The sequence below is a fragment of the Hylobates moloch genome, unplaced genomic scaffold, assembly GCF_009828535.3.
Source record: "Hylobates moloch isolate HMO894 unplaced genomic scaffold, HMol_V3 SCAFFOLD_17, whole genome shotgun sequence".
NCBI lineage: Eukaryota > Metazoa > Chordata > Mammalia > Primates > Hylobatidae > Hylobates > Hylobates moloch.
In genome coordinates, this window is record NW_026652292.1 from 69591062 (window position 1) to 69608305 (window position 17244).

At 35.2% G+C, this 17244-nt stretch overlaps 1 protein-coding gene across 2 annotated transcripts in view; it reads left to right on the forward strand.

The window, feature by feature from the left end:
• The window catches only part of TAPT1 (transmembrane anterior posterior transformation 1), a 65483-nt gene that overhangs the window by 37791 nt on the left and 10448 nt on the right, over positions 1 to 17244 (forward strand). For both annotated transcript variants that reach the window (XM_032135576.2, XM_058430156.1), the window contains exons 5-11: positions 649 to 784; positions 2132 to 2229; positions 2406 to 2475; positions 9387 to 9467; positions 12799 to 12908; positions 14292 to 14351; positions 14749 to 14817. In XM_032135576.2, coding sequence (XP_031991467.1) covers positions 649 to 784; positions 2132 to 2229; positions 2406 to 2475; positions 9387 to 9467; positions 12799 to 12908; positions 14292 to 14351; positions 14749 to 14817 — 624 coding nt within the window. The remainder of the gene's footprint in view (positions 1 to 648; positions 785 to 2131; positions 2230 to 2405; positions 2476 to 9386; positions 9468 to 12798; positions 12909 to 14291; positions 14352 to 14748; positions 14818 to 17244) is intronic.

Below are 17244 nucleotides of genomic sequence, written 5' to 3' on the forward strand. Positions count from 1 at the left end.
AAGTACTAAAACCAGAGGAACCGTGATTTTGATGTGCCCACCCCTACTTTTTTGTTGTTGTTGTTAATGTTGTTGTTGAGACGGAGTCGCACTCTGTCACCCAGGCTGGAGTGCAGTGGCGCAATCTCGGCTCACTGCAAGCTCCACCTCCCGGGTTCACGTCATTCTCATTTCCTGCCTCAGCCTCCCGAGTAGCTGGGACTACAGGCACCCACCACCACACCCGGCTAATTTTTTGTATTTTTAGTAGAGACGGCGTTTCACTGTGTTAGCCAGGATGGTCTCAATCTCCTGACCTCATGATCCGCCCGCCTCCGCCTCCCAAAGTGCTGGGATTACAGGCGTAAGCCACTGCGCCTGGCCAGATGTGCCCACCCCTTTTATTTTTGCCAATATTTAAGACTTTCTGTGTTACAAACATAGCTAATTAGTCTAATTGAAATTCTATACATATTTTAGCACTTACTATTTGTTAAAGAATAAAGAAATGTGAGTGAATAAGTAAACAAAGATCCTCACTCCTCTTAACTTGCCTTCTACTAGGATTTAAAACATCAGATCTCCAGGATTTGAGCTATATCTCAATTTTAGTTACATATTTAAATGGAATATTAAGAAACATCTTACAAAATAATTTTTTTTTTTTAGGTAGCTGATCGTCTGTTTTCATCTTTTGGACAAGATATATTAGATGCTCTCTATTGGACCGCAACAGAGCCTAAAGAAAGAAAAAGAGCCCACATTGGGGTGATTCCTCACTTTTTCATGGCTGTTCTCTATGTCTGTATCCTTATAGACGTACTGGAAATTTCCAACAGTTAATGCATAGTCTATTTTATTTGGTTAGCCATTTTATAGATTTAAAGATGTATAGATAATGTGTGTATCCTGAAGATTAATGTGAAATATCTGTGTTCTGTTGAGAAATTGATTGTCATAATAACTGTAATTAATTTAAGGAGCCTCATGTATGCATTACTCTTTGAGCTGCTGGAAAACAGTTCTGTTTGCAGTGTAACTGATTATAAGGAAGACTTTTATAATAAAACGGCAGTGTATTTTTATACATACCTTACATAGATCTATATAATTTTTCATACTTATGTTAGAATTTTTCTTGAAGTTAATCGTTAAATCCAGGAATTCTTTTTTATAACTTTGGGCTTAAAATGCATGGAATTTATCTAAAAGTAAAATGTGAAATTGGTTGGGAGGAGTTTTGGTGGTTTTATGTGTTTGTGTATTCATCCCTGGCTTAAAGCTTTTCTGTTGGAGAGTAAGTGCTTTACTATATAAGCAGTGTACATGTTTGTGTGTACTCCTACATATTTATACACACGTTCCTGCTCTTAAGTTCCATGTGAAGTCAGGACTCATTCACAAGAATGTGTCACATTTTTGTTTTTTCTCTCTCTGTAAGAGTGACACTTGAAAGAAATTGGGTTAATGCTTGGAAAGTTAAAGAACCAAGTAGGAAGATACCTGTGAGGGTAAAAGCTTGTTCCAGTTTTAATGGAGTAAAGCAGTTACCAGTCTTAGATATAAATTAACTATTCTGTATGTAATACAGATACAATTCTGCAGTTTATGGATATCTTCAAAATGACATATGAAAAAGAATCTTAATTATCAGATATTTCTTATTGCCTTACATTCCACATTTCCTGAAGAATCAGGGAAGAAAATCACTTCCAGAATTATATTTTGTGCTTTCTTTTTTAGAATGCACATTATCTTAATTCAGAATGTGTATTTCTTAGTCTCTTCTTTCAGTATTTACCATAATTTATTCCATTTACTTAACAAACTTTTTTGAGGGCCTATTTCCTGAGTACTGTGCCAAGCGCCAGAGATACAGAAAGAACAAAACAACCCTGTTCCAAAGGATTCATGGTCTAAATAAATGAATGTATAGAGGTACATTTCCACTTTTGTTCGTTTCATGTAGATTGCATATCTCCTGTCAAATTTATATCAACTATAGCTAATAGGGAAATTATGAAGATAATATAATACTTATTAAGACAATTTAGAAAACGTCATCTTCTTTATTATTCACTTTCAAAATTTTATAGTATTATCAGTAATAATATGAAAGCAAATTTAAGTTTTTTCCTTGACCTTCTATTAGTTTTGCATGCAATTCTTATAATGGTTCAAGCAACAACTCTCAATGTGGCTTTTAACTCACACAACAAGTCTTTGCTTACTATCATGATGTCTAATAATGTAAGTATGAGATTTATCTTACATTTTTGAAGTCATACGGGCATTTCAGCTGCAATACTCTGGGTGGGATAAAATTCTTTGTTCTATATGTTGTTCTCCTGGAAGTTTTATAGGTAGCAAGTCCAGTTTTTAAACTGTTAGAATCATAAAGATGGTATTTCTGTTTACTATTTCAGTTTGTTGAAATTAAAGGAAGTGTTTTCAAGAAGTTTGAAAAGAACAACCTCTTTCAAATGTCAAATAGCGGTATGTACAATTAGATTCTACTTGAAGTTCTGTGCAGTGTTATTTTGTAGTTCATTCTGAAATCCTAATGGCACATTTTCTCTGGGCCACTCTTTCTTCAGCTTAAACTGTACCTTCTGTTATGCTATCAACATCTTTACTAGGTTTTCTTATCTTTGGTTACTGTAATCACAAGATGTTTGAGATAAAAAATTAGAAACATTTGTGTGGCACCATACGATACTTTGAGAAGCTTCTTAATAGTCTAGAAATTTCTCTGAAGCGGGTGGTATTTTTCCATTTTATAGATGTGAAAACTGAAACACAGAGAAAATAATTTGACTTCACAGTCACATAGCTTCTAGGAGAATTATGACTGTAAATCTCAGATTGTCTCTAAGTCCTTAGTTTTTTAAGTTACTATTTAGTTATTGTTTACTGCCTTCGTTCTAATCCTAAAACGTGTGAATGCACAAAATTTTTGTGCCTGGAGTCGTTGTCTTACATAGTTTTTGAAAGCTAGAGCAGCGTAGCGTGGTGGATCATGGAGCCCTCAAGAACAGTCCCAGGGGCTCTGCCAGGGAGTGTGCTCAGAGTTAAAAGTGTTTTCACAGGAATATGAAGACATTATTCATCTCTTCTGCCATGGTGACATTTGCACAAGTCATGAAAAAATGGTGGTGTTTTAGCATGAATCCAGACAGATGTACAATAGAGAGGACCCCTAAAGGAACCTATTTTGTGATGTCCTTGAGGAAGGAGAGGTGTGTCATGGGGGAGGCCTGCAGGCTGGTCGTAGATAAGAGCACACATGGCTCACCCAAAGCAGCGTTTGTCAGACTTTTTGGTCCTGGGACCCTTTTACACACTTTAAAAAGTATGATGATCAGCTAGGCGCAGTGGCTCACGCCTGTAATCCCAGCACGTTGGGAGGCCAAGGCTGGTGGATCACCTGAGGTCAGGAGTTCAAGACCAGCCTGGCCAACATGGTAAAACCCCATCTCTACTAAAAATACCAAAATTAGCTGGGTGTGGTGGCGGGTACCTGTAATCCTAGCTACTGGGGAGACTGAAGCAGGAGAATTGCTTGAACCTGGGAGGCAGAGGTTGCAGTGAGCCGAGATTGTACCAGAGCACTCCAGCCTGGGTGACTAGAGCAAAACTCCATCTCAAAAAAAAAAAAAAAGTATGATGATCCCAAAGGACTTTTATTTATATGGATTATGTCTCTCACTATTCACCGTATTTGAAATTAAAACTGAGAAATTTTAATAAAACTATTACATGCTTACAAAAATAACATTTCAATAAAAAAGATAATTTATAAAACAAAATTTAGTGAGAAGAGTTTCTCAACAAGTAATGCTGGAACAGTTGGATAAAGGTTAAAAAAAAAAGAACTTTGGCCCCTCCTCTGCCCAAGAAAATTAATTCATAGTGCTTCATAACCCTAAACATAAATGCTAAAATTGTAAAACTTCTAGAACAAAATATAGGAGAAAATATTCACAACCTTGGTCTAGGCAAACATTTTTAGAGACTACACAAAAAGTACTAACCCTAAAACAAAAGAGAGAAACTGGACTTCTTCAAAATTTAAATGTGTGATCATGAAACTTAAAAAGTGAAAAGGCCAGCCACAGTACTAAGAGAAAAGATTTGAGATGCATGTATCTGACGATAGATTTTTTTTTTTTCTGAATATATAACAAACTCTGCCAATCAATAATGAAAGGACAGTCCAGTTTTAAAATGGGGAAAAGGCTTGAACAGACATTTCACAAAAGAAAATCTATAAATGTCCAATAAGGTCATGAAAAGCTGCTCAGCATTATTAGGGAAAATGTCACTGGAGAAAGACAAAGCCATAATGAGATAGCACTGCACACCCTCCAGAGTGGCTGCTCTTGTAGCCTGACAGTGCCACAAGTTAGTGAGATATGGATTAACTGGCACTCATGCGTCGATGGCGTGAGTGTAAAGTATTACAACTGCTGTTTTTGGCCATTTCTTATGCAGTTAAATGTTCACCTGCCCTGTAATTCAGTGCTGGAAATATATTTCCTCAGTAGGACTTGTTGCAAGAATTATTATGGCAGCTTTGTTCATACTAGCCAAAAACTGGAAACAACCCAAATACCTATCAATAGGAAAATAAACAAACTGTATATCCATACCGTAGAATACTACTCAGCAATTAGAGATAAAAGAATGAAATCCTAATATTGTCAACTATGTAGGTCTTAGAAGCATTATGTTGAGCAGAAAAGCCAGACACAAAAGTGTACATAATGTATTATTTCATTATATGAAGTTATGATCAGACAAAATTCATTTATGATGATAGGAATAAGAGGTTGTTTATTGGGCGTTTGGATTGACTAAGGGGACTCAAAGGAGCTTTCTGGATGATGGAACTTTTTTCTATATTAAGGGCTTGGTGTCACAAGTTATGCATTGATCAGAACTCATCACATTATGTACTTAAGATCTGTACATTTCACTATATGTAAATTTTACCTGTATATTAGACAAGGAAAATAATGGCATATGGATATCTTAAACAAGTTATAGGAGATTTGAAAACTAAGCAAGGAACAAAAAGAACAAATGGAAAACTGGAACATAAAGCCTAGATGATTCTTTGAGGCCATGCTGGACCTGAATCTCAAAGCTTTGAGGGGCAGTTCATATTCTTGCTGCTTATTAATGTTCCTCACCTTTCAAGTGCAGACTGCCAATCGTTGTGAATTAGAAATGAAAGAGGAAAGAGGGAAGGTGCTAAATTATAGAATACTTTGCTTCAGTAGTTAACCATAGAGTAAATTGATTCAACTGTAAGAATTTCGTTTGTTGTGGAAACCATGTTTTTTAAAAATGAATTCATACTAGTAACCTCCTTTGGGTAAGTGCTCTTTATAGAGCCTTAAACTAGACACACAGATCTTAAGTTTTAAGGGTTTTCAATCCTTGTGTATAAAAGCCTCAAAATTATGAGGAGGAAATTGTGAATGTTTTTAACCTTATGGCCAGCATGTTGATGTAATTAATACCCCTTTTCATTTTTATAAACGGGTTCCCCAGAATTCCAACCTCTTAGCTTAGAAAGATTAGGGATTCGATATTAGAGTTTTAAGAAAACACTGGAAAAAGAAATGATATAATGATCAGGTATGCATATCAGTTTACAAGAAATTTTAACTTTATTTTGGCTTAAAATGGTTACTACTTAGCACCAAAAAAAATTACTTTTTGCTGTAAGCAAAGTAGCTCATGTTATAATGCAAGGTGGTCTGCATTGTTCCCTTTAAGAGTTTTATAAGAAGTTAACTTTACCCTAAGGCAGATTCTCAAGTAAGAAAAAAAATTTCTAGGCAACATTCAGCTATTAAAATGGAAAGATCGGGAGTCACCAAGAGGTGCTTTTTACTCTTTATATGAATATTTTGCCTCCTTTATATGCTTTAGTAGTAGCTACTTAATGAGAGCCAGTCAGGAGAGATACTCATATCGGCTATTTTTTTCTTATGAATTTTCCTATGAATTTTTTCCTCCATCAGAAGTTGAGTTGCCAGATACATAGTGTAAGGTTCAGTCCTTCATGCTGGTTTAATATAGAAGACTTCATGGAGAAATCTGAGAGTAAGTTTACCCCTTTCAGTGGTAGCTCACTGTATATTTTCTTTGGAGGAATTGCCTGAGGACATGTGAAAAGTAGTTCAGTTAATAAAACCAGATTTTTAACAACTTATCCTTTTCTTCACTTCATTTTAACATAAGCATCAGCTGAATGTGGAACCCCAGCCTTTCTGGTTTGCATTCTTGAGATGAAGAATTTTAGGTAGTTTTTTACCCATTGGTAATGTGAACTGTGCATTTAGGAAGGTCCTTCAGAAGTTAGGTTGTCTGGAGTAAGCTTATAGCTCACTTAACACTCTTAGAAACCTGCATACCTGCAATAAATGTGGATGTTTGTTGGAAATAGTCACTCATTTTATATTTAAAATGTGACTGCAAATATGTTAAAGTATATCCCTGCTAGTGGTAATATAGCAAGGAAAAAGCTTAATAATCTGAATATTGGAAATATTTTAAAAGCATTAATACCAGTGTTTTTAAGCTTCTTAATAAAGGTTAGGAGAAAACGTTCTTAGAAATTTTAATTTTTAATCAATGTAAGAGTTCAGTTTTAATCCGAACCCTGACTATTCTGGAGATATGGTATAAATATGTTGCTGATTGCATTATTTATCTAATATATATTAGATTATCAGTATCAGACTCTTATTCTTATAAAAATTTTATTTCTTTTTATATCTTATTTTGGAGGAACTTAAAATTTGGGTATTTTTTAACTCAAATTTTAAAAGTCAAATCTTGATTTTATAATGTCTGTGTAAAACATTTAAATGTAAAAGTTGTGAAAGTGTAAGAATAAAACTTTCAAAAAAATCTTCACATAACAGCCTCATTTTTATAGTTAGATATAATTTTATATCTATCTTATCAAATAAAGATAGAGTTAATTTTTATGGTGTGACTTTTTAATCTTTAAGCTTGCCATCCTTCACATCCTTCATCTTAAAAAATTGCATTTATTTACCAAATTTATCCATTTTTATTAATCTCTATCAGATTTTGAAATAGTCTGATTTTCTAAAATTTGTTTTGGGCCAGGCACAGTGGCTCACGCCTGTAATCCCAACACTTTGGGAGGCCAAGGCGGGCGGATCACCTGAGATCAGGAGTTGGAGACCAGCCTGGCCAACATGGTGAAACCCTGTCTCTACTAAAAATACAAAAATTAGCCGGGCATAGTGGCACATGCCTGTAATCCCAGCTACTCCGTAGGCTGAGACAGGAGAATCGCTTGAACCCGGGAGGTGGAGGCTGCAGTGAGCCAAGATCGCGCCACTGCACTGCAGCCTGGGAGACAAAGCAAGACTCTTGTCTCAAAAAAATAAAAAAATCATAAAAAACAAAATCTGTTTTGCCTTAAATATACCTTTAATGAGATAGGTTTTTCCCCTTTCATCAGTATCCTTAGAAATGAAATTGTTGCAGATTTTGTCTATACTTGGCAGCTGCCGTGTGTCCAAAAATCAAATACAATTAATTTAAATTCGACAGTAGTTTTGCTTTGTTATACTAGAGTTTACAAAAGTTACTTTGGCTCATTTCAAATAGTGTTTTAAATTTCTCAAGGCCATTTATTTTCAGATAATTCTGTAATGAAGCAAGTCTGTATTATATATTCATGTTTAGGAAGTATCAAAAACAAATACATTTCATTGTTAAATTCATTTATGGAAATTAGAAAGGACTTAGCACACATACAGGTACAGCTTGCTGAATAATTCTACAGAGTTCCAATTAAAGATACATTGGCAAATTTAACCCCATGAATTAAGATCCACAGTTAGCTGTAGTAACAAAGAATATATTTTGTGTCAGACTTTGATGGAACTTATGCTAGGGCAGACTTTTCTTAGTTTCCTTTAACCTGTATCCTCTTTTGAAGTCACAGAATAAATTAAACATGTGATCTAGAATGAATCAAAACAGGTGCACCTGAAGACGCTGCATGGACTTGGTCCGGAGGTGCCCTGCCTCCTAAGGAGGCATCTCAGTGCTTGGTACCTTGAGACTCACTGTGCCCTGAGCTCACACTCCAAAACGCAGTACTGCATAATGAATGGTGCTTCAGTTTTGGAAATAGGAAGCAAGTAGTGCCCACTGGGCTTTGAGGGAGTGAAGGCACAACTCAGACCCATCACTAATAAGGAGCTTAGCTACCCTGAAAAAGAAGGTACCAGCAACTGACTGGAAGAGCTTAAGGATGTAGGGAAGGTACAGAAAGTAAAGGCCAACTCACTTATAGAGAAGGAGGTTTTGCTGTGGAATAAAAGTTTTTATCACGTTGCTAGAGAATAATGGGGAAAGGTGGAAGTAAAAAAAGAGAAGCAAAGACAGTTGCACGAAGTGTATCAGGATGAAATTGAAATTCAGAGCGCTTATAGGAGGTGCGCCATGGCTGAATGATATGGGTGAGGCTTGCAATTACTGAGGCAGTGGGAAAGTAGGGAAATGACAGCAGGCTGTAAAAAAGCTTTTGAGATGGGTTGTTATATGAGTGATTGTTTCTAGTCACAGCCACCACTATTACATAGACACACATACATGGGTGTGTCACTCTTACTGCAGACAAATTTATTTCGTCCCATTTCTTGATTACACAGTATCTTAGACTATGAGAAAGTTAACAGCTTAAAAAGTGAAATGTGTACACTGGCCTTTAGCAAGAATTCAGTGATTTGCTTTTAGTAAATTCGTTCCACCTAATCTCAGCACATAGTTATTAGTTTATGGTAAATATTATGAAGCCCAATTTGGGGTTATTTTCCCTCAAGTTCTGCATACACCCCAAGAAATGCTATTGTGGTAGCAGGATTCTCTCAGCTAAAGGACTCATCAGTTCAGTAATTGTGTACTATTTACCAGATTGGAAATAGTCTGGGATTTTATACAAGGATTTTGTTACCCAAAGTCTTTCATTTAACTCTTCTGTTTTTACTTCTGTAAAATGGAAACAGTTGTCATATGTCCCCAAAGCCCATTGGAGGAATCTAATGACCCAGTCTGAGCAGTTTGATCATTTGAATACTTTTTAAAGTTTATAGAAAACTGGAATTTCCATACTAGAATTATGTTGGCAGAAGAAGTCAATGGCTTCCCAAGGTAGCACCAGCCTATATATACACACACATATTTACATATACATATACATATATATATGTATATATAGTTGTATATTTATAGACATTTATACATCGTCTAATTCATCATGTTCTGGCTAAAATAATTGTCATATATGTACTTTATTATGTTTATATACACTACAGTACTTATATGTTGATTTTTTTTTCTTTTAGATATTAAGGAACGATTCACAAATTATGTGCTTTTACTGATAGTGTGTCTAAGAAACATGGAACAGTTTTCTTGGAATCCAGGTAACTCACTTTTAACAAAACAGTGTCTTATGATTTTACTTCTAAGCCAAAATCATTCTTTTACATGGAATAAAATGAATATTGCAGAAAACTTCAAAAGACTTTGGCTGTTTTACCGTTTGGGTATTGGAGAAACAATCATCTGTCACATAATGACTTTCAGTCAACAATAGACCACATATATGACGGTGGTCCCATAAGATTCTAATGAACCTGAAAAATTCCTGTCACCTAGTCTCCTAGTGTCCTTTTCTGTGTTTAGACATGTTTAGATACACTTACCATTGTGTCACAGTTGCCTACAGTATTCAGTATGGTAACGTGCTGTACAGGTTTGTAGCCTAGGAGCAATAGGTTATACCATATAGTCTGGGTGTGTGGTTATACCATCTAGGTTTGTGTAAACTACCCTCTATGATGTTAACACAGTGACCAAATTGGCTAACAACACATTTCTCAGGATGTATCCCTGTTGCTGAGTGACACATGACTGTACCTGTTTCAGTAGAATGGATTGGGTATGTTTTCTGTGGTGTGGTGGGATGCTGTCATTTTCCATAAACTCCTCAGTGTCTCTGGAGCTGTATACTCAGTAGGTGAGTGCGCCCTGTTATGCCTGGCAGCTCTGAGCCTTTTGGTTTTTAACTGTAGTATACTTTAGTTACCTAAATCCAAAAAGATCGTTTTCATCTTGGGGTTAACCAGGAGAACGTTTGCCCTTCCCTAACATTATCTTTTACCCATGGATTAGCATTTTAAATAGGAATAAATTAAATATAAAGTAAGGTGGAAATTTTGCTACTTAGATGCGTCTCTAAATTCAGGCTGACAGGGAATTGTCAAGACTCCATGAATTTTCATTATCCATTCAGTTAGCAGACATTAACTGAGCATATGCTAGTTTCTAGGCACAAGGGCAGGCACTGTGGCAATGTAAAAAATGCTAAGACATTTGTAGGACTTACAGGCTAATTAAGGGGAAATGGGTAATTATAATGCTAAGTGAGCTAAATGGGAAATGATCAATTTCTCAGGTATCTCAAGTAATTTAGAGTTTTTGTTTGAATGTCTGACGTTTTTGTTGGAATCTCATTCTTACAGGATGCAACCATGTTTTGGATTTCATTTATTACTCCCAATATTATATATGTTGTAGGCATTTATTAACTTATTAATTTATTTTTAATTCATTGGTAATTTTCAAGTAACTGAAAAATCAAAAACATATAAAATGAGAGATACACTCTTGGAGATACATTTTCAGAAGTTTTTTTCATAGAGAAACCATAAGATTAAATGATATCTCACAGCAGCTGGAGTAGGCTACCTGGCTTGTGGTGGAAAAGCCCCGTCCTCCACACACACAGCTAGATTCTTTGTGTACCCAGATTTGTTTTAGTGAATGGTGGTATATTTCTTTATAACTAAGTCACCTAACAGGGTGTCCCTGAAGGGCAGAGGGGGTATGTGTCACTGGTTCCAGTAGAGTACATGTAGGATCAGCAATTCCCAAAGCTGAGTGGTTAAACCAGAAGACAAATAGTCTTTATGCCTCCTAGACAGCTGGATATTTGAAGTCATATTCTCATTTATACTGCGACTTTTAATAAATTATCTTGCCTCCTTTGTTAGTACTATGGCAGATAATATGATAAATGGAGCACTTGCTTTTATTGATGAATTCACTGTTTTCACTCTTGTTTTAGGTTTTCACTCTTTTTTAAGGTTTATTGAAATTTCTTTAAAAAAACCAACAAAGTGCCATTTATGGAAGGTTGCTCTAAGTTCTCAGGGTCATGAGGGACATAAAAACAGCACTAGCCATTTTGTATGCCAGGCACATTGCTGTGCACCATTATCTCATTTAGTTCTCATAATAATTAAGTGTAGACACTTACTATCCTTACCTTGTGGTTGAGGAAGCTGGAATTTAGCTCATTAAGAAACTTGCCCTTTGCCAGTGATGTGGATTCAAAAAAAAACTTGCCGAAGGTCATACAACATTTAGTAGCAGAGTTATCGGTGAAAGAGGTCCCTTGATTTCCAAAACCTGATGTGATGCCAGACCCACAGAAGCTGTCTACACTGTCAGCTGGGATAGCCCAGCTGTGTGGTCTCCATCCCACCCTCCGGCTACCTGGGTCTTGAGTTGCTATGGGTCCTTGTCAGCAGTTCTCCCTATCTTTTTCTTGCTGTGTCCCACTCTTACATTCTTCTCCAAGTTCTTAGGAGGTTGTCTGTGGGTGTGTTTCATCAGGTACCTGGTACTGAATTGGCATTAAAAAAATTTTTTTATTGATGCATAATTTCATAGTTTGGGTGTGCAAGTGTTAATTTAATGTGTTCATATAATTTGTGAAGATCAAATCAGTGTACTTGGGATATTACCTTAAATATTTGTCTTTTTGTTAGAACCAGTCAAATTCTTCTCTTCTACCTATTTTGAAATACACAGTAGATTATTGTAAACTACGGTTACCCTATTTATCTATCTAACACTAGGTCTTATTTGAATAGACATTTAAATGTCATAATGGTGAGCAAATTTATCAGGCTAACATCTGTATGACAGTGAAACAAAGGATTGATCAATATCTTTACATTGTAGTGATCAAAGGAGAAGACTGCTCATCTACAAAGACTACAGCACATCCCTTCTAGCTATTTACTGTCACATTGAGGCAGCTATGGAATTAAAGGATTTTCTAAGGAACCTGCTTAATCTAGTCATCCCATCAGCATGTCAGCACGTAGGCTTCATGAAGGCAGAGGCTCTCTGCTAAACCACCGGAGCCCACATGTAAAGCAGTTCTTGGCACTTAGAAAGTACTGAATAAATATTTGGGTTTTTGTTGTTGTTGTTTGAGATGGAGTCTTGCTCTGTCGCCCAGGCTGGAGTGCAGTGGCACAATCTCAGCTCACTGCAACCTCCACCTCCCGGATTCAAGCAATTCTCCTACCTCAGCCTCCCAAGTAGCTGGGACTACAGGTGCACGCCACTATGCCTGGCTAATTTTTGTATTTTTAGTAGAGATGGGGTTTTGCCATTTTGGCCAGGCTGGTCTCAAACTCCTGACCTCAGGTGATCCAAAATGCTGGGAGTACAGGCGTGAGCCACTGCGCCGGGCCTGAATAAATGTTTGTTGAATGAAGTATCCTTTAACTTGATACAGTATAGCTCTTTTGATAAAGGTTATAATTGAATGCTAGTTCATCATTTACTGAAAATACTACGGTTTTGTTCTAGAGATTTCATATTTCTCTGGTAGCCTATGGTATGGTTTCTGTTCATATTAAGATATTTCGTTGTTTTTCTTTTTTCTATTTACAGATCATCTCTGGGTGTTGTTTCCAGATGTCTGTATGGTAATTGCATCAGAAATTGCTGTGGATATTGTAAAACATGCCTTTATCACTAAATTCAATGACATTACTGCAGATGTATGTATTTTGATATGCACTTCAATGTTTAAAGTTTACTTCTGTTGCTTAATTTTTAAAAGTTGTAGAATAATAGGAGTTTAATACTTTAAAGTCAGAATTGTAATTTTAAGTTTCTAAAAATTATTACACTATTGAAAGTATTCTGTTTTAATATTAGGCAATGCTAATTCCATATCTTGGGGTAGAAGTATAGATCAGCCAGTAGTGGAAGTCACAGTGTCACTAACTCAAAATCATTTTGATCAGTTAACACTGTCATAATCTGTTTAAAGACTTTAAAATCACATTGTTTCTATTTTAAAACTTAGACCATCAAAACTTTTCTCTCTGGCTAGGTTTTTAAAATATTTTATATTTAAAATTGATTTTTTTTCCACGATTATGAATAGGTTCCTGCTGAGTTTTAGAAGATGAGAGCCTTACATTTTTCTGGTGAAAGTGTTTAAACTTTGAGAAATTTGTTTTATGTTCTGAACAGATGTTCTGGATAATTTCTAGAAATAGATATGTGGCTATAGATTTATTGCATATAAAACATAAGAAAGTTTCCTAATGTATTTCTCGTTCCTGCCTCAGTCCCAAAATAAATAATAGTTCCACAGTTTTCTAGATTTTACTGGGTGGTACTTTTAATGACAGTCTCACAGTAATATTTGTTTTATTTCAAAAGGCAATTATTTAAAATAAAATGCGGTTGCAACAGCTGTGATTCAATTATGAGTTTCTTAATGTTTTAATATACTTAAGTACAGTTTTGTACTTTTTTGTAAAGCACTGATAAAAGTAATTTCACCATTTACTTTCTCAGCTTTCTTAAAGCAGAATGATTCCCTTTTCATAGGATCATTTATTTGGCATCTGAAGTCAAAATTAATAGGCTTGATTGAGACACTTGTGCAATTTTTAGTGGTAATGATCATTCACAAATGCCTTCATATTTACCATGTTCCCTAACTTAGTTTTATGTCTTTTTCGGCATTCATTTTTCTCAGAAGATATTATTATGGTTAGACAAACAGTAATTTTTTTAAACTATTCATTTAATTTAAAATTTCAAAATTATTTTATATATATTACACTACTTAAAATAGTCACTCTTCCCCAAATTCTAAACTCTCAGGATCATAGTCATTGGATATTTATTCCCCTTTAAAGAAAAACCTTTAAAAGATCTATGAATGTTAACAGTTCAGGGGAATTGAGGTTACATTTTACCTTTACTGTAGGAAAACAAATAAGGAAATTATGCCCAGATGTCTGCTTGGTTATTAGCACTTGTTCCTGGTTAATTATTAAATGTTTTTATTAATAAAGTCTGAGTCTTTCCACATGATATATTTTTAACATATTACTTAATATTTCATTCTTGTTTGTCTTTAGGTCTACAGTGAATATAGAGCCAGTCTTGCTTTTGACCTTGTTAGCAGCCGACAGAAAAATGTGAGCGTTTATCAAGGGCATAGTCTGAAATTAACAAAGGCATAGTCTGAAATTAACTGAATAATGCTTAATTTAGCATGAAATTTTAACTAAAGGAAAGCTACATAAACTGCCTACTTATCTCTATTCTCAACACTAAATAAACATTTACAAATTAAGAATAATAGTAATACTTAACATTAAGTAGTGTATGCTCTTTGCCGCATGTTAAGTTATTCAACTTTGTATTTAAGACTTGTGAACATTTGGATTTCCACATCATTTTATAAGTGCCAGGTTCTGTTCTTGCTCCATATCCTCACCTGTTTAGAACATTTGCTGGCAATAAGTGAATAGTACTTTTAAAATGCTGTTTAAATCCTATAAATCTGAATCTTTTGCTCCTTTCTCTGTTCAGGCATACACTGATTACAGTGACTCTGTAGCACGGAGGATGGGCTTTATTCCTCTCCCACTAGCTGTTTTAGTAAGTGCATACTTTTTAATGTTTTTTGTAACAAAGTAGCCATCATTATAAAATATTAATAAATGGGTTGTTAATATGATTGTTTCAAAAGGACTTGATATAAAAATTAAGGGTAAATAACTTGGAAGAAAATTTTATTTTAAATTATAGCAGTAGCTTATATATCCAAATATCTCTGTTGGTTGAGCCATCCAATAGATAAGTGACGCTTAGCTGTTTTATGTAAATGGCTTTCCTAACAATGAGAATACTCTTTTTTGCTTATTCATTTAGTAAAAAATATTTTTTAATGGAAATATCTGAGCATGGGCATTAACGTGGCCACTGCAACACATATTGGTGGAAGTACAAATTAATCCAGTATTTCTACAAGGCAATATGACAGTATCATGCTTTGATTCAGTCATTTCATTTCTAGGAATTATCCTAAGGAAATAGTTATAAAAGACACACAATGATTTATGGGCACAGCTTTGCATTTCAGTGACATTTGTAATAATAAAAATTTAGAAACAAACGAAATAGGTTAAAAAATTATGGTATGTCCAAATGAAGACATATTCTCTATCAGTGGTAATTAATACTTTTTAAAAATTGTCCAAACTTTTTGCAATGAAAATTCCTGCTTTTATACCCAAGAAGTATGTATTTTTTTTACTCGGGAGGCTGAGGCAGGAGAATGGCATGAACCCGGGAGGTGGAGCTTGCAGTGAGCCGAGATCGTGCCACTGCACTCCAGCCTGGGTCAAAGAGCAAGACTCCATCTCAAAAAAAAAAAAGAATAAAAAGAAATATGTATTTTTTTCAAAAGTACTACTGAAACTTACTAAATCAACCCTCAACAAGTCATCAACTTTGAATATTTTAATGAATTGCCCAGAACAGGCTTGCAAATAGTTTCTAGCCAGGTTAGGCTATAATAATGTTAATTAAGAGGATTTGTTTAGCCTGGCTTAGTGGCGTGCACCTGTAGTCCTAGCTACTCAGGAGGCTGAGGCAAGAAAAAAAATATATTTGCTGGCTGCACTTGTATTTTGATTATGTTCTTTCTTGACTACCTATTCTAACATCAAAACAGATGCAACCAGCTGGGCACGGTGGCTCACACCTGTAATCCCAGCACTTTGGGAAGCTGAGGCAGGTGGATCACCTGAGGTCAGGAGTTTGAAACCGGCCTGACTAACTTGGTGAAACCCCATCTCTACTAAAAATACAAAAATTAGCCAGGTGTGGTGGCAGGTGCCTGTAATTTCAGCTACTTAGGAGGATGAGGCAGGAGAATCACTTGAACCTGGGAGGGAAGGTTGCAGTAAGCGGAGATTGCGTCACTGCCCTCCAGCCTAGGCAACAAGAGCAACACTCTATCTCAAAAAACAACAAAAACAAAACAAACAAATGCAACTGTCTTTTTTTGCCAAAGGATATCTAGACTTCTATAGCTGCAGTCTCATGCAAATCAACTAAGAAATGTGTAAAGAAAGTGAAGGTCATACCAGCTATATTTTAGATCAGCTTCCTTGACTTTTTTTAGATGACAGATGATTAATAGGCTTAATGCTATTTAAATTTCAGTGTGCCTTTACAGACAACCACATCTCTAAACATTTTTAATTATATTAATAGCTTGCTTATTACATCATAATATAGCTTTCTTTTGCTTTGGAAAAGGAGCTCCTAGAATTTCGGAAAAATGGAGGCTTCTAAATAATAAAATTGTTTGTTAAAGGCTTAAGAGATTGATAAAATATTAAATATTTCTGCGTTTGTTTACTACAACTAGAAATATGAAACATACAAATATAAGGATAAACCTACAAGGCCTGATTTTTTTTTTTTTTTTTTGTAAGGATTGGTCAGATAGTTGGATTTCAATATGATCCTGCTTTGCCAAATAATAATTGCCTTATTTGTCTAGTAACTTGTCAGAAAATTCATAGTATGAACTTTTTTTGGTTTAGTATTTAAAATTTTTTCTTCAATCCTTGTTTTATTCCTTAAATGAGTTTTTATGGCTGTTATACCAAAATATTTATGAATAATTAATAATTGACAAAACACTTTTGGAACACCTGCAGTGTGCTGAAAGGGGGTTATATAGTTAGGCAGAGATCTAGCGGGCGTCCTTCATAGCACTTTGCTCACAGAGCTTCGTCATGTGCCACAGCTTTGGTGGGCATCCAGGAGCCTTGAGAAATATTTCGAGGTCTCTGTGACAAGTTAATTCTTTAATTAAGGCACAAGGATGGCAATTTTTTCTTCTAAGCGTTACATTGGGTCATAAAATGATTTTATATCCGAAAAAAGGAAGAAAAAATGTGTATTAAAGTCTCATGGAAATTAGACTGAGTAAAAGTTAACTGATAATATGCTAGATAAAAGTATAGTTATTTAAGCCTTAAATGTGATCATTGGTTTGCCTTTCATATT